General features: G+C 40.6%; 1 protein-coding gene across 1 annotated transcript; it reads right to left on the bottom strand.

Moving 5' to 3' along the window:
* Nucleotides 1-1,218: 1,218 nt before the first annotated feature.
* LOC122974217 (low affinity immunoglobulin gamma Fc region receptor II-like) lies at nt 1,219-3,481 on the bottom strand. Its single transcript, XM_044342198.1, has 6 exons — nt 3,177-3,481; nt 2,682-2,945; nt 2,364-2,603; nt 1,970-2,023; nt 1,739-1,888; nt 1,219-1,557 (listed from the first exon to the last, which is right to left on the bottom strand). Exons 2-6 carry the CDS (start codon nt 2,911-2,913, stop codon nt 1,454-1,456), a joined length of 780 nt encoding a protein of 259 aa, XP_044198133.1. The 5' UTR covers nt 2,914-2,945; nt 3,177-3,481; the 3' UTR covers nt 1,219-1,453.
* Nucleotides 3,482-18,760: the final 15,279 nt, after the last annotated feature.

Genomic DNA, 18,760 nt, shown 5'->3' with positions numbered 1-18,760 from the left:
AGTCCCAAACACTTTGTTCCATCATATGAAACTGTGCAGCTTATTGAGCAAATGTGTGTAATCATTTTGGGTTTTTTTTTGTAGCTTGTAACTTTGAAACTCAACTACTTGGACATACGTTCAGCTACAGATCCTGTTTAAACTTTGAAATGTTGAAAAGACTTTGAATTTTCAGAATTTATCAGTGTTAAAAAAACAGTGCAGTGACATCACACAGCCTTTTGTATTGGCTGCATACAATACAATGAGGGGTAGAAACAGGTGCCTCAGAGGTGTCAGCCCTGATAGATCTGCTGATGATCTGATGATGACACATTCTGGCTAATGTACCTACTTATTCTCTGGGTATGGTTTCTGGTGTGCATGTTGGGGATCAAATCTAATATCTAACAGGTATCCAGTGAGAGCACAACTGGAAAAAGCTAAATGTGCTAAGAAAATGGCACAGCACAAATGGATTTCCTTCAAATTTCCATCAGACCGTCATTAGCCGACAAATCTGTTTTCTGCTCTTCAATTTTCCACTGCGAAACACCATGGCTGGAGACACAAACAGACATTTTGCATCAGTCATAAGTCTGTTATTTGTTGGTGTGCTGGTTATTGGTTTTGTGATATTCTACCAATGTAAAAAATGTAGAAAGGAATGAGATCAAGTGTGACATCTGTGGCTGTTAATTTAGGTGCAGTCAACACCCTGGTGCTCACAGTGTGACACTATTGTAGGTGATGTCTTTTTCCTTGCTTATACTTCTCATAATTACATAAAAGATCTCTAACACTGTGTTTTGCACCATGTTTCAGCAAAGCTCACACCATTAACATACATGAAGGAGGCAAAATATTAGGAACACTTTTAAATATAATACACTCCAGTACACCACCACCACCCACGATGACCCAATAATAAATTTAACGGAAATTATCACATTTCTGACAATGTCAACAAAAACTGAAAATGTATAAGCTTAGTTAATGTAGCATTTATTGCAGAGCTGTCATATTTGGATTGTATACACTCACCTGCCTTGGTCAAGCTGCCCTGGCACGTCTTCAGCTCGTACGAAATGCAGCAGCTAGGCTATTAACTAGGACTGGCCGTAGATCTCACATCACTCCTATTTTAGCCTCACTGTATTGGCTGCCAGCAGTTTGTTTACTTTGTCTCTGTCTGGTACAGTGTAACACCGGTAGGCAGAAAACACACACTCAGCACATGTGATCAGATCTTCATTTACTCTGCAGTCACTGCAGCACAGCTCAGACGTCAGGCAGAGGAATGAAAAAAAACTTTATTCAAAATATTCAGTTACAGAGTTACAAAGATGGATGTTGCTGGCAGTAAAGTAACAGAACAAACGTAAAGCAGTGACTTCATATTGTAAATGTTCAGCTTCTGTTCTAATTCTCATGTTCACTACTGTCACTGTAAACTGTCTCTGACGTGTTCAGCTCAGAAGTGATGCTCGGTGGTGACCTCCATGATGTCATCATATTCCTCAGCCAATCCCTCTGCAGCCTGGTTGGGTAGGGGTGTTGCCATGGAGATGTCATATCCTGTTGTGTGAAGAGTTAGAGATTAAGAGTTTGAACTGACTGACAGAGACAAGGATCTATATGTAAATAATATAATCAACACTAAATAACTGTAATAATGTTCACTAATAGAGATATTGTGCAACACATGATTAATTGATTGATTGATTGATCATTACTAAGTGTCTCTAAGGGGAGTTACCTGTGGTCCTGTGTCGATATAAAGACATCATGATGAGAGTGGAGATGAAGTACGGAGAGAACACCACTAGGTGATAGGCCAGTCTGAACACAAGGGGCGGGGCTACATATCCAATGGGCAGGGTTACACATACAGGGGCTGGGGCTGTGGCTGTAGGTTCACAAGGATAAACGTCTGGTCAGGTGAACATGTGGATGAAATAAGTGGTAAAATCAAAGTGAACTTCCTCACCTGTGACAGTGATCCAGCTGGGTGGTGCAGGTTGAGATGTAGTGGTGGGTTTCTCTAAAATGACCAAAAAATATATGATTAAAAGCACATGAATTTATAAAATGGATTCCATGTTCACTAATTTTACTGTTCAGAAAGTGATCAGATTACTGAGAATGGTGCAGTTTATTAGACATTTAAACATCATCTATATTGTTTATTGTTTGTTTGCCAGATTTGGAAGCTCATTTCAATTAATATGTGAAAATAATGACTAATATTTTAATATTAAGTACATAAACACATAAAATGATTCAAATGCAACAGAGGTGAATTCTGTCCAGCTTTGTTTGTGTAAAGTGACAACATAATATAACATATTAAAAGTTGAAAGATTTGTCTTCAACTTCCTCACCTGTGACAGTGATCCAGCTGGGTGGAGACTCTCCATGACTGCTGATGTGACACTTGTAGAGGCCTTCATGAGACTTGGAAACATGGTGGATGGTCATGTGACCTGCAGGCTCAGTCCTGATGAGGGAGCCATCTTTATAAAAATCAGCTGGGAGGTTGGAGGTCTTTGTTTTACAGTGCAGAGTGACATCATCTCCCTCCATCACAGGGAGGACAGGACTCTGCAGGATCACTGATCCACCTCAACACAGAGACAAACTACAGCATTTCATCATTTACACTCAGCTTCATCAATACTAACTCCACAGTCTGATCTTACCAGTGACAGTGATGTTGATGCTGTTACTGGTTGCTCCCTCTCTGGACTCACACCAGTAAACTCCACTGTCCCAGGGGAGTGTTACACTGATGTTACAGGAGGAACCAGCTGATTTTCCCCATTTAACTCCACACTGAGTCATCTGTTGTCTGGTTGTGTTCCTCCTCAGCGTCCACCCAGCAGAGCTGTCGTCCTCCTCACAGCTCAGAGAGACAAACTCTCCTTCAAACATCTGAGAGCTGCTGGGACTCACAGTCAGGCTAGCTGGAGGGAGGAGAGGATGATAAATAATCCTTTAAAGGTCTCTGAAACTGAACTAATTACCCAGGCTGATCCTGAACTCACTGACTTCCTGTTAGTTTGACATGCTTTACATTATTATCATTATTGCATTGTAACATCCACACTGCTTTGAATTATGAAGCCTGTTGACAGAAAATAACAGAGTTTCCGAGTCAGTGAGGTTTGTGATTGTGATAGAAGAAGTTTACTAACCTTGATTTGTTGTGCAGCACAGCAGTGAACTCAGAACTAAAGAGAAATGACACTCAGGTTGGTTTGAGGTTTTACAATCAACAAGACATCAGAGGAAAGTGACAAACACCAGACAGACTGATCTTGGTTTGGTTTTACTGATACAGAATGAGCACAGAAAGGAGGAGAGATCTCTTTCATGTTCTACACTAAACCAGATGTTTAACTTTACTCTTCAACACTACGTGAGATCAGAGAGCCACAGCACTGTCTGACTGAATGACTTGCCTCCTCCCTGTTACTGCCAAAGTGTTAAAAAATAAAAATATCTATCCCTACAAGCTTTGATATTGTTGCAGAGAAACATCTGAGTTAGACATTGACGTTACATTATCCAGTAATTCACAAGAAAAAAAAATTTGATGAATATCCGAACAGATCAATCTAATTTTGTGTGGCTGTTTTCCTATCCTGTTACTTGATTTACAGCAGAGGTCAGTGGAAAAATCCCTGCAGTATGTTAATGTTGAACGTTCTGGCTGCAGTGTTATATAAAAGTTCTGATAAACAGCATCTAAATCAAAGATACATAATATTCTCTATATAACATTCCTAATGTAGTTGTATTAAAACATTAGAATGTCATGTTACTCCTTTTAAAAATTGTTGGGGCACTCGAGTGATATATTCTGTCACTTCCTTAAATTTTGGGTACTCACAGGAAATTAAAAAATGGTCCATATCTGTGCAGCAGAGCTGAGGATATCCTGACTTCAGGGGGTGAAGAAGTACTCAAATTCTTTACTCAAGTAAAGCTACCAATACAGCAATGTAAAAATACTCCATTACAAGTAAAAGGCACTCCTGTGTCCTGCACTTGGGTCAGTCTCCTGCTACTCTTCTTGACAGAAGGATCCAACCACTCATGGACCCAGCATACGAACTACATGAGGTGACTTTTAATCTTTTTTGCCTTTTCAGCGATTAGAAGCACATTCTCAGTAGTGAGGACAGAGAGGCAGTTTTACCGTCGGCATGCCAGGAAGTGACTTCAAGGTCATGGCTAAAGGAATTGCTTGCTACACACTGACCCTCGTAGAAACTATGTGGGCTGAGGAGGACTAACCATGACCAGTAAGTGAATTTGATGAGTAAAGCTGGTGGAACTATAGAAGAAAATAATTGAGAAAATATATAAAAACATTGTGGGAACTTTCTGAAAAAACATGATCTGATTGTCTCAAATTAAACTAATGTGAAGATCATTTTGAGAACCAAAAACCACAGACATGAGACTGATGTAAAAACCAAACTGGAAACAACAGGAGTCTAGTTGTTAACACAGACTGTACTTACAGAGCAGCAGCAGTAGAGATGTTTCCTCCATCATAACACTTGCTGATATTAAAGCTAAAAAAACTCTTTGATCAGTTTAGTAACATCTAGATAAACCCTCCTCCTTCCTGTCTGTGGTTCAGTGTCGTGGTTTCCTCTTCACAGACTACTGAGAGGAAACTTTCTTTGTTTATTTGCAATAAAGCAGACAAAACCATAACAATGAAGAAAAGATCTACAAAAACAAAACCTAAAAGTCAAGATGAAAAGCAACAAGTGGCACATCAATACCTGCGTGGTGTGTTCACTGACAGTTAAACTAACCTAGAAGACTGTGTTTCTATGCATTTATAAACCAAGGCCAAACTTGAAGCTGCTCTTTTGATAAGAAACATCCTCAACTCTCAATTGAAATGACTCAGAGTTTTATGATAAGATCAGACTTCATTGATCACTGAGGGAAATTCACCTGAGATGAAAGAAAACAAATAATGAATTAAATAATAAAAAATAAGAAATTAAAGAAGTTAAGAGAGATGTGATAACAACTATATACAATATATATATGTTACAATACTTTTGGCTATATTCGTGCAACTCTGACAGCCACAGTGTGGAATGGTAAATGGACTGCATCTATATAGCACTTTTCTAGTCCACTGACCACACAAAGCGCCTTTACAATTCATACCAGCCTTCACCCTTTCACACACACATTCATACACTGATGGCAGAGGCTGTCATGCAAGTTGCCAACCTGCTCATCATAAAATAGAAAGTTAAAAACAGGTGAATAAGGTGGGGCCAGCCCATGTAGTGCTTTATAGGTAATTAAAAGAATTTTAAAATCAATTCTACATTCTCTGGGTAAACATTGTAGATTGGCCAACACTGGTGTGATGTGTGACCGACATCGTGTATTAATTAACAGTCTTTTGGACCAACTGGAGCTGAGACACAGAAGAGCGACTCAGGGTTGTGAACAGTGAGTTACATCAAGACGGGGGGAGACAAAAACATGAATGAGTTTTTCCAGATCTTGAGAGGATAGTATAGCTTTGATTTTTGCAATGTTTCTTAGTTGGAAGAAAAAGGATTGGACCACTTTCTTAATGTAACACTCAATGTTCATGTGTTGGTCAAAGAAGACTCCTAGGATTCTTGAGGCTCACATAACATTTGCTGCTAAAGGACCAATACACTGCTGTGTTTTCTCAGAAATGCTCTCAGGGCCTATAATAGGAACTTCTGTTTTGTTGGGGTTAAGTTTGAGGAAGTTATTTGACAGTCCTTGATAGCTGTTAGGCAGTCTTGCAGGATGGAGAGTTTGCTATGCTCATTTGAATTGAAAGAAAAGTATAGCTGTGTATCATCCACATAGCTGTGATAAGAGATACACTAAATCGACTAATTAGGAAACCAAGGGGGAGCATGTACAGGGAGAAAAGGGGAGACTTGGGAGATGTAACGATCAATGGCCACAGAAAAACTCCTACCATAGTAAAGTATACAATGTTATATAAATATGCAGTGTATGTAATAGACACACTGTATACAATAGTAGTACAATACTATGAAGTATTTATAATGAAATGATTAATTGATTATGTTAAAACATTGATTTTATGAATGAAATAACGTGTTGGTAGAAAAACACCGTTTAGCTGAAAGGAAGTGAACAGGAGGTGATGTTGTACTTACATGTGTGACAGCTTCTCTCTGTTTTAACCACAAAATGTGTGGTTGAGAAAGAGACACGAACGCTGTGTGTAGCTGCACGACAGCAGTCAGTAAAGACCAGTGTGATGAGCTCTCACACTATTGTTCTTTAGTTTTCTTCTGTATGTTTTTTGGTGTCCTTGTTTTGGGGTTTTTTGTAGCATATTCCAGCGATTTTATATAGATTGCTCAGACATACGCTCAGCTACAGATCCTGTTTAAACTTTAAAAGGCTGAGAAGACATTGAATTTTCAGAATTTGTCAGTGTCTAAAAAGCAATGACATCACATAGTGTTAATTGCAAGTCAGTGGGAAGACATAAACTCAGACACAATACTTCCTGCATTGGCTCCAAACATAAATCAAGAGATACAGAATCATTTATGATGATGATAATAATAATAATAATAATAATAATAATAATAATAACTGCCGATTTGATGTTGAAGATTTGGTGTTTTGATGATGGTGGGGGAGACTGCTGTAAAAATCTCACATAGGTGTTCAGTTGGGTTGAGATCTGGTGACTGTGAAGGCCACAATACATAATTTGCATAATTTTCATTAAACCATTAATTTATTCAGGTTTATTCTTTATTTTGTCCCCCATTTTTGCATCTGACTGCTGTAGTTGCTACTGTGATCAGTCGAAGAAGGAAGTAATGGAGGGAAAAAGAAAGGAAAGGGGAAAGGTCTTTATAATAGATGATGTCTACAAGTCATTGTGTTGAGCTGAAACAAGACGGATTCTCAGATTTTTATTGAGCAACAGCCACGTTTATCTGCATCTAGAATGTTTCAGCCTTCTGTAAAATGTACATTAATTTCCTCTGAAATTGCGGGAAAAGTAGAAAGTCACATCTCATCTTATTCTGGAGCAAAATGTTTGACTTTGGCACCAAAAAAATGTCAGAAAACAACTTAATCCCATGTTATCCTTTCAAACACACCATCAGCTTGTCTCATTGAGCAGAATCCGTCGTCACTTTGTTGAAGCTGAACTGTGAAAGTGAGGGACTTTAATCCTCCGCTCGCTCCTAAAATTGTAACAGGATTAAAACATTTAAATGGTTGTCCTTTCATTGAATGTAAGCACCGTGCAAAACAGTGGACACACAGGCTGAAACTTGTGTTTTTCTATCATCATTACAGGGACGATGGTAGAAAAACTTGTTTTCCGAATTGAAGACTCCTATTCATTATAAAAGCTAGAATGTCAAAAGAAAACAAAAGTACAAAAAGACTTCATTAAAAAATGTCAGTGTCCTGTTTTTGTTCTGGATCTCCCTTATGAATATTCACTGCGGTTTTATTTCCAAAACTTTATTTTTCATCTCACCAAGTCCTTGTTCCTCCCTGCCTGCTGTCCTAGTTGTACCTGTGACAACACACACATTTAAACACACACTTTTCCCAACAGAGACTGCATCAGTGCCAAGTTGGACTCGCTACAAAGAGAAATCCTCACACACACACACACACACACACTCGGGTGGAGTAATGACACAGATATAAAGGGGGGCGGGACCACACCAACATTCAGAGGGGTGGGATAAGGGACTGGGAAGAGGGAAGGATGGAAAATGGGAGTGGGGGAGTAGAAAGAGAGGACACACACACACTCCGACAGTCAAAACATATGTGAGGGGACACGCTAAAGAGCCTTAAAATGTCCCTTTAAATACATAATATTCACCACACACACAGAGAATCTTTTGTGTCATGTAAAATTCACCCTCAGAGCCCCTGAAGCCGACGTTAATGTGGCGACAAATGACAGAAAAGTGACAGACGGGGAGAAAGCTATCCTGCAGCTGAGCAGGATGGGAAAGCTTGTTTTTAAAGGAGCATGCTCGTGGTTTTTCATGTTTTAGCTTATTGTGACAGTTTAAAATGCAGGGGCTTCAATGATGAAACCAAGACAATCAGTGTGGGTCATGCCATGCCATTAAAATCAATTAAAAGTATAAAAATCCATAAAAACAAGGCTAGAGAAGAGACCTGATAGACAGTTGCACTGCGGCCTGGTGCCCATCAATCAGACAACTAAATAATGTGTCAACACATACCACAAACTATCAAAGGTGAGTAAACTCTCAACTACTACTGTGACTGGAGGCCTTCACCAACTGCAGTACTAGAAAGAGAAAGAAAAGAGTTAGAAAACCTGCTCTAAAAACAGTAAATAAATACTAGGAACAATGATTAAAAATTAAACTTACACCTAAAATAAACAGTATCCAGTGCTGCTCTGAGCCAGGTATGTAAAAGGACTACCTTTCTGCTCTTTCTTCAGCAAACATGGGGCAGCAGCATGAGAAGGGACAGTCACACAGGCAGTCAAATTGCAGCACCGTCACCCCTGTGCTCTCTGACCTAATTATCAGCTGCTCCCTCTGCTAGGCCTGCCCCTTCTCAGGGGCCTGTATCCCGTGCTACATTATTACATGAAAACCATGAATACTTGACAGATGAAGTAAACCCAAACATGTAGTGAAGGTAAACTGGGAACATCTTGCTGAGGTCTTGTCTGCAAGGTCGTCAGTTCCCACCTACAGAGCAAATTCTTGCATCTCATCAGCCCAGGGACACGGGGGCTACACATCATTAAAAAACACCATTACTGATATGGCTGGTTGGAGTTGTGGCCTGAAGGTCATCTGTGCCTCTTGAAGCCTCAAACCAGGAACCTGCTGGCAGACGCCTGGGGGTACAGGAAGTTGTCAAGCACAGAAAGGAGGCCTCTTAGGCGGGGTATACTGAAGGAACTGCCGAATCGGCAAACAACTATCACAAGGCCAGAAGAACTGTGGCTTTGGTGGTCATAGAAGCTAAAACTTGGGTGTGTGACAAGTTTGGTACTTTTACAGGGTGGTGGCCAGCTGCTGGGGTTATAGGAGTTTGCCCATCCAGTCTGTATGTGTTTTGTGGTTTTGGACACTTATGACTGTGTCCCTGGGGGTACTTGTGGGCGCGGCTGCCAGAATATGAAATACCAAGGCTGTTGCTATGAGCCATCCGGTCGTTGTATAAACAGAGTGAGTTTCTATGTTCTTGGAAATAAGTCAATTCAAGTCAAGCTAGTTGTTGGTGGGTGTTTTTTCTCTCAGGGTCTTTCACCATTTTTGTGTGTGATTTTCATAGAGAGGCTCTGATGGTAAAGCTGAGGACGTGTAGTGGTGTAGTTTTGCCAAGTTTTTGAATAAGCAGTTAATTTAACATATGATCCAACCTGCGACCATGGTTCTGGGTAGTCCGACTGAAAGAATGAGATTTTGGACACAAAATTCACAGTACGTCTGGGCAGCATTAAGGTTCATGAACTCTCGAGTAGAACCACTGCTCCTTCACACTGTAAGGAACCTGGTGAAGTTCAGACATTTGATCAGGATGCTTCATGTGCGCACACCTGTGGAGGTATTCTGAACATGAACTGGGAGGTGACCTGGGGCATATCCCATCGTGGGAATGTCCACGAAGAAGGAATTCTGGTCTACCTTACTTAGCCTGCTACCACAGTGACCTGAATCGGGATACGCTTTGCATTTTTGATTTTAACATCATCACAAGAGAAAGGTGGACCAAGTCCGTTCCAATCTGGGCCAGTTGGTGTGATGTTTAATGATTCTAATAATTTATTTGCCCCCTGACCTCAGTCACTGCTGGTCGTTCTCTCAACTATCTGTTGACAATTGGTTTGATCTCATTGTGGGTAAAAAGTCCCTGGTCACAGATGGAAGCTACAGCGATGATGTTCAAAGCTTCAAACAGCGAAGGTGTTGAAGTTTCGTCCTGCTGCTGATTGTTGTTTTTTGGTGTCGAACAGACAGTGCGACCTGGTTCAGCGAGTTTAGAGAAGACCAAGCCAAGAATACAGGACCAGGACACACACACACACACACACACACACACACACACACACAGACACACACACACACACTCAGGACGGCAAGGAGGTGGTACTGCTGCTGCATTTCAAACACGACCCCTCTGAGAGGTTCTGGTAGGGAAGTGTGTCAATGAACAGCGGTGATCACACACACACAGAGTGTTATCGTCTGATATTCTAATTAGTACGACATCAAAACAAGAAAGAGGTCCACAAGCTCCCAGCAGACACACAGCCTGTCCAACAGCCCTACCTTCACTTCTTGTGTGTGTGTGTGTGTGTGTGTGTGTGTGTGTGTGTGTGTGTGTGTGTGTGTACACCTCAGATCAACAGTATAAGAAACTTTTCAGGTCATTTCAGCTCCGGGGAGAAAAACCTGTGAAGTCGTCATTTGCCTCTTTCTTTCTGACAAGATCTTTATTCCTTTAGCTGATAATACTGTTAATATGAAAGAATTTGTCAAACAAAAAATTATCAAACATTTTTCCCCCTAAAACCTAGGAGCTCTGTAGCTTTGCTGGATGATTTACCACTGAGATTCTGGATAATAAAATGCCAACTTTAAAGGAAATATTTTGGCTTGGCTCCAGTATCCCAGGCCAAGAATAACATTTAGAACCAAAGTTTTAGCATAATGAAGTTAGCTTCTTACTAAAACGATTTTTCTTGTGACCCCTTGTGAAAGCCACAACAGTGAAAGTCTTGCAGATGCTGAACGAGGGTACAACATTCATTCTGGGTCATTTCATATTGTGCTGCTGACGTTTGTTCATCACCCAGCAGAATGATGCTGCTGTGTGCAGGATTTATTCTTTTTTTTGTAGTATGTTTAGTTTTTATATTCACAAGAGAACACTACTTTTTCTGCATTGTCCTACAGATCAACATGAACACTGTTTTAACTTTAAAATTGTAAATGTGTGACATGGGAACTTGATGAAGGCACAAAGACATATTGGACATTATCATTCATTTAACCTTGTGTTTTTATCTGTGTGTGTGGCGGCAGGCCAGGTGCCCTACTGTCACCCTGATTCAATCTGACCCTCAGGGGGGAACCGTCCGCCCAGAGGGAAGCTGTTTCCCAGGGGACACAGAAGCTGAGGGACACATCAAGGACAGGTGCATCCCCCCCCCTACTTGTCCCTCCCTTCACTGGTCAACAGCTCTGACTTTTCTCTGTGAGGTTTGTTCGTATGAATGCTACAGCCTGATGAACGTCACCTGTTCATGAGGAGATAAACATTCCTGAGATGTCATCATTAGCATCATCGACACCCCTAAAATATCCATATAAGGCAACCTGTTCTGCTCCGTTTGTGTTTCATTCACAGAACTTTCCCCGAACAGTAAAAAGTAGTCAGTAGTCGTTTTAGAGGAGCTGAAACAATTAGAAAGTACGAATCCATCAGAGCAGCGCTGTACTGTGACAGAAATAAAGAGGGAATACTTTCACATGAAGTTAGATGTTAAAAAACATCTTTCTAAAGCAAAGCGCTCCATGAATACGTGTTATAGATAAACAGCAACCTGTATAAAGACATTGAGTGACACAATTATCCTAACAACTACTGAACTGTAGAAGACTCTCAGTAAACTGGCTGCCATGATAATTATGATATGGTGAGTATTCATTTTACATTATGGATCTCAAATTCATTCATGAATGATTCAGTTTGAATTTCGTTTGTATCTCAGAGAAAACTGGTGAATGACACAAATTCTCTTAAATACTGGAGTCGTCTTGAGGCAACAAATCTGGTTCTTGCATGAGGCCCAACATCCATTAACAGAACACATAAAGCAGAACCCAAAACACAAACTGATCCAACATTGCAGTTGTAGATCCTTCAAAAAAAATTAACATGGGTCATATTTAAATGCGGTTAGTTGCACACAACACAGTGAAATTAAGTTGTAAACAGACAGGCTGCAAACCACAATTACAATTTAATATTTTCCTCTTCTTCTTCTCTTCCTTCTTCAACCATAACCACTGTCTGTGGTTTGTAAAGTGGCCGATGTGGCACCTGAGGCTTATGTTGTTGTTAAAAGGTACACACACTCATACACCACCATCATCATCATCATCATCATCATCACCATCACTATGATCTGTTGGACTGGAGACAAAAGGATGAACGACATGATGTAGATATTGATATTAAATCTAAATAAAACCTTTTTTTTAAAAGAAAAGAAAAAGGAGAGAATATTCTGTACATAAACACGTTCATCCACCCAATCAAGCATCATTTAATTTTCATCCTCGTCCAATTACATCCATTCAGCGCAGTTAGAGGGAGGAGTCAAAGGATGGAGAGCTGTGAAAAGAAAAAAAATCAGTGTATATATGTATATATATGAGGGAGGAAGAGGAAAGTGGACTTTAATAGTTGAAGATGGATTGAAACAAGAGGGCGACGAAGAAGACGTTAAGAAAACATCACAGAAAAGACGATACAGGATGAAGACTTGAAGACATTTATTCAAGAGGACAAGACGAACCACGACGCAAAAGAAGTGAAATAGAAAAAAAATTAAAAAAATATTAAAAAAATAGAGACAGAAAAGAGAAAGAAGGTTGTAGAGATATAGAGAAAGAAAAGAGGAAAAAAGAGGGAGAGGTCAAGACGAATCCACTGAGAAGACGAAGAAAAGGTTATTTTATTCATCAAACCGACAGGTCAGTATGTTTTTACATCAATATTTATCAAAATTATATTAAATTTATTAAAGAAACCATTCAAACTGATGAGCAAAAATAGTAACAAGCTACCTAAAAGTAAAAAATGCTCGATTCTTCATAAACTCTCAGATGATTTTTTAAATTAAAATTATTATTAATATCCAAAATTATTTATGACAATATTAATAAATCATTTATTTTTCCTTTTATTTATATTATTTACATAAATATATTATTTTTATTTACATTATTACATGTATTTAAGTAAAACATACAGAATCAGTCAGATAGTGACACAACTGTGATACGTAGAAAAACAAAAAACCAGTAATGTACAGTCGAGTGAATGCAGTTATTATATGTACAGTATTGACAGCACCAGTAAATAATATATACAGTAGAATAGGTCTGGATAATTATATAGTTATATTATTTTATTACAGTATAAATACAAGCAGGTATGTGTTATGTACAGCTGAATATGGTCAGAGATAATTAGAGATTTATAGAAGTTGAAGGCTGATCAGATGTTTGTGTTTCAGTTGTAACTGCTGGACGAGACATGAGGATGACTCCAGACACAGAGGAGGTAAAGACTGTATAAATATATATACAGTATATATATAATTATATATATATATATATATATATATAATTATATATATATATATATATATAATTATATATATATATATATATATATATATATAATTATATATATATATATATATATATATATATAATACAGTGAATTTATTAGACTTTTAGAATATAACTGTTTAAAATAACTTGTAATACAATAACTCAGTTGGAAACATTAAATCTTTTCTGTGTCTCTACAAGTCTATCAGGTGTACACTGTCCGGCTGCAGCTGTGTGTGTTTTAAACCAGGAAGTGTTCAACTCAGGTCATGTGATCGCTGCGGACACAGCTGGGTGGCGCACGGTAAGAGGCACACATACTGTACGTATTGTGGTATTCAGGTTTGTGAGGACGTCGTATGGACTGACATTCGGCTGTGGCTCAGGAGGTAGAGCGGGTCGTCCGCTAACGGGAAGATCGGCGGTTTGATTCCCGGCTCCTCCAGTCCGCATGTCAAAGTGTCCTTGGGCAAGATACTGACCCCCAGATTGCTCCTGATGAATGTGCCATCAGCGTATGAATGTGGCTTGTAGTGTAAAAGTGCTTTGAGTGATTGGAAGACTAGAAAGGTGCAAATTCAAAGAAATATTCCTGAGTACATGACCTTTGACCCTGACTAGAGCTGCTCTTATGTTTCCTGATTTCTACCAAACGACCAACTGCTTTACAATTAAAAAATATAATAAACACTCTGTAGACTCTGAGGCTTCCTGTCGTCAAGGAAACTCTGCAGTTTGACAACGACACAATGTTGGACCTCACCCACATACACACTGCAGATGTGTTCAGTCGCTACGGTGACAAGAAGTCAGGTGTCGCTGTCATCACATCGCTGAGAGCATCTGGAGAGAGCATCTGCACACACACACACACACACACACACACACACACACACACACATACACACATACACACACACACACACACACACACACACACATACACATACACACACACACACACACACACACACACACACACACACACACACATACACACATACACACACACACACACACACACACACACACACATACACACATACACACACACACACACACACACACACACACACACACCTGTCTAGATGTGTGGTGTTTGTAAAAATACATCTGTTGCTTTGACAAACAGGTGTGTCAGAAGCCTTTTACATCCACACGGTGACCTTTGACCTCGGTTATTCTCTCTATTTTGACACTGACCTTTAGGTGATACACTTACAAGAATACATATTTTTTATTTGATATGCAATTGTATTTTATATATATTTTATATATTTATTGTTATTCTCTCACATTTACTTTTTACTTTATCATTATAGTTTTTTATCACTAACCAGTCAGACCCTCAACATAACTTTGTATATAAATAGTAGTGTAAATTGTGAAAATATATTAATATATTACACATATTTTTACTATATGAAATATATGAATGAAACATGTTTAACTGTTTAAAACGTATTTTAATACAATCTGATGTAAACTACTTTTAGCTGCATTATAGGGTAATAGTTGCTATAAAATTAATGTTATTATTTATATTTACCATATTATATTATTGTATATTTATGATGAATATTTATTATCATTATTATTCATATACATTCATACAGTTAATTCTGTTTTATATTCAAAGACTATTCTGCACCTTATTGTACAGCTTTTAACAATCAACCTGCACTAACGTCCTGTACATACTACTGTATATTATAGTATTTATTATCATTGTACAGTGTATATTCAGAACATATTAGAGTTAATGTTATAGTCCTATCTTTAATCTTTATTCATAGTTTTTTGTTTCTTGTAATCTTTTTTTGTGTTTTTATTTTTTATATATTTATCTTATCAGTACATTTTCTCAGTGTGCCACATCTTGATAATGCCCCAACAAACAGATGACAGTATAATTCACTTCTGTTCTTCTCTCCAGCCATGGAGAAGCTCCATGCCCAGCCTCCCTCCAGCTGCGGCCCAGTAGAGGTGGCCCTTCCTGGGCTGGTGTTCGACCTGAGCTCCCTGGTCCTGTACGGAGCTCAGGCCATTCCTGTGCGGCTGAAGATACTGCTGGACCGCCTCTACAGCATCCTGACCCCAGAACAGGTAAACCTGGACGTCTGGTAGGAGTGTTTAATGCAGCAAATGGAAACATTTTTATAAATGAAATATGAGAAAATGTCTCACATTAGTCTCTATATGCAGGGGTACGTTGTGAACGGAAGATCTCAGGTTCTCCTTTTTGTCTTCTTTAGGTCAGCCACATACTGCACACTCTGGGCTGGAGTTTGGGGGATTATGTTAGAGGATACATGCTGCAGGTAAACATTCAAATTATTGATACTAACTAGGATTAACAACTGTAACACGAATCAAGGTTCAGTGCCAGTGGACTTATGTGCTCAAAGTGTTTTCTATGAATCTATTACGCTGGTGCTTACTGAGTTTTCTTATGTTCACAAAGGGGTAAAGAACTTTCTTTCTCTCCAGTATCCCAGTGGGAAAGTGTTGGATCGCTGGTTAATGGTGACTCCTGACGAAGAGCTGCTCATCCTCAAACAGTTCCTTCGCTTCGGCGAGACGCGCCCCATCGTCGAGTTGATGACACTTCAGTGCCTGGCAGCTGTCAGTCACCTCTCTGATCCAGAGCTAAACCCCACCACAAAGAGATGCCAGTCAAACATCAGCACGTTCATCGAGCAGAGCAGCAGAATGCCAGGAATGGTTAGAAACGCAAGAGGAGAGTCGCGTTTGGTGGCCGGCGTCTACCATTTCAAGAAAAACAATCCAGCTGACCACAACGGCACTGTCCACCATTTTGAAAACTTTCCAGATGGACTGTCTTTGCTTCTCCCGTTCCACTTTCCAAACTCTGCCTATCATTGTTTTGCCCCTCCCACCAAGGTAATTAAAGTACATGACTTTTTCCTCTAAGCAGTCTGTCAGATTTTCTGCAGGAAGCTTCCTAACGTTCCTGTTTTCATTTCTGAGTTTACGACAGCCCTCTTAGGAAATGTCACATATTTGCAGTTTCACGTTGCTTCTGATAAACGTAACAAGCTTACACTAGTTCACAGTTCCACTACAGATTTAAATGCAACTTAAAAATGCCAACTTTAGGACTTCCTGGTAGCCTCATAGTCAAGGCACATACCACATAATCGCAATGTTGCTGGTGCCTTAGCCATTTCTCCCCTGGTTTCCTGTCTGTTTCTATAATGTCATCTGTCCAATAAACGCCAAAACAAGTCCACTTCCTACAGAGATATGACATGTATATAGAGACTTTGTTATCTCCGCTTATTGTCTTTTTCTTTTTTCAGGACCTCGTTTCTCCCAGTAAGTTAACACAGTGTCTACAGAGGCCCAGTGGGGCCCAACTGGCCGACAGACACAGGCAGGACAGAGGAAGAGGAGGGCAGGAGAATGATCCAATTTTGCAGAAAGCCAAAGGTGAACCAGCTTTCAAAATCAAGACGGACCCCGACAAACCGAACCCGGCCCGGACGCTATGGCATCAGATCCCCCGGTTCCACATCGACCAGGAGCTTGATGTTCACAGGGGCATGGCCAAACAGGAGAACACCTCTCCACTCTCTCCTTCCTTAAACTCCTCACTCATCCCTACTTCTTCTTCTTCACTCCATCGATCCATCTCCTCTTCTTCATCGTCTCCTCCAAAGATTTCCCAGAAGTTGCACGGCTCCTCTTCCTCCTCTCTCCATCCTCTCCCATCTTTCTCCTCCTCCTTCCTCTGTCCACTTCCTCCCTCCTCCTCCTCCTTTTCTTCCTCCCTCCATCCTCTCCCCTCTTCCCTCTGCTCCCTCCCTTCCCCTTCCAGTGCAGGAGGTCGGAAGGGGAGGGTCTGCTGTGGCGTTTGTGGGAAAAGCTTCTACGACAAAGGTAGGCATGTTGTTGTATCTGCTACACATCAGGTGCTTAAAATAAACTCATGAGTTTCAGGTTTCCACAGGGTTCAACTTCTATTGATCTTGTGTCTTAGGGGCGTTCAGACCACTATCAGCTCTGCAAGAACAAAACACAGCCCCCTATTTATTGAAATGGGAGCAGTGCGTCAACACAGCAGGGGTCCCACCACAGACGGCTCAGAAAAAAAAAAAAAAAACACAGCGTTCGTCCAGCAAAAAGTTGAACTGGGCTCAACTTTTGCTGCAAAGCAACCCAACGTCATCTGGCAACGTGCTGCGTTGGTCGATCACATACATGCAACCACACATTCCTGGTGGATTACTCTGTAACATGAACGTCATACTCGACTGTTTACCTCGTGATCGTAGTAACGAAAGATAAAACAGTTGCTGCCATGATAACTTAACCAGAGTTGTAAAACCTTTCTGTGAGTATTATAAGAAGCTTTGCTGTGTTTTGGCATCTGATGAACCTTTAAATGCATCAATCTCTAACTGAAACTCAACTTCCTGGATCGTATTTCATTGTCTCACTTCAAACAACATGCAACCAACACCACAGCCCCTTATACTGTTTTAACGCAGGGCAGTTCTTGGTCTGGATGTGGCCTCAGAGTGCCACAGGGTTCAATTCAGGGTCTTCTACGGATCGTGTGTCTTGGGGTTCCTCTGAAGTTGCCACTAGCTTAACAAGAGCCCCCTTTTTCTTCTGTTTGTTCAGGAACATTGAAGATCCACTACAACGCAGTCCACCTGAAGATCAAACACCGCTGCACAGTGGCTGGTTGCACCATGGTCTTCAGCTCGCTGCGCAGCCGCAACCGACACAGCGCCAACCCAAACCCACGGCTACACACGGGTGCCAGCAGAGACACACACACCCACAGAAACACACACTCTGACCCACACATGAGCATACACACTGAGACAAAGATACATGATAAGAACAAACACACGCGTATGTGCAGCGAAAAAGAAATCAGAAACACACGTTGGCAACAGGATGATGATTCACACACACTCATTCACGCACACACCCCGAGGGATGGGTTAAACAGTCGCACAAACCCCCGACATGGCTGCCGGCAAGACACACTCCCTCAAGTCGACTCCCCTGCTCCTTCTCCTCACCCTCTATCCCAGACTCTGAGCCAAGAAGCCAACCAGGACTTCCCCCTGAGTGACCTGCACCCCCAGGCCCTGCCTCCTCCTCTCCTCCCAGCTCACAGTGCTTCCTCCCTGGGCTCACCTCCCTCGCTCGCCCCTTTGGTGGTTCCTGCACCGGAGGAAACCGAACGCTGTCAAGACCTGCCCGCCCTCCACACAAACCAAACTCCACTGTCTCCCCTCCGTGGCCCCACCCCTATCACCATGACAACCTGCAACAGCCAATCTGTGTCC

This window comes from Thunnus albacares, chromosome 22, assembly GCF_914725855.1.
Source record: "Thunnus albacares chromosome 22, fThuAlb1.1, whole genome shotgun sequence".
Classification (NCBI taxonomy): Eukaryota; Metazoa; Chordata; class Actinopteri; order Scombriformes; family Scombridae; genus Thunnus; species Thunnus albacares.
Note: the sequence above shows the minus strand (reverse complement) of the source record. Positions and strands in the feature narration are given on the sequence as shown.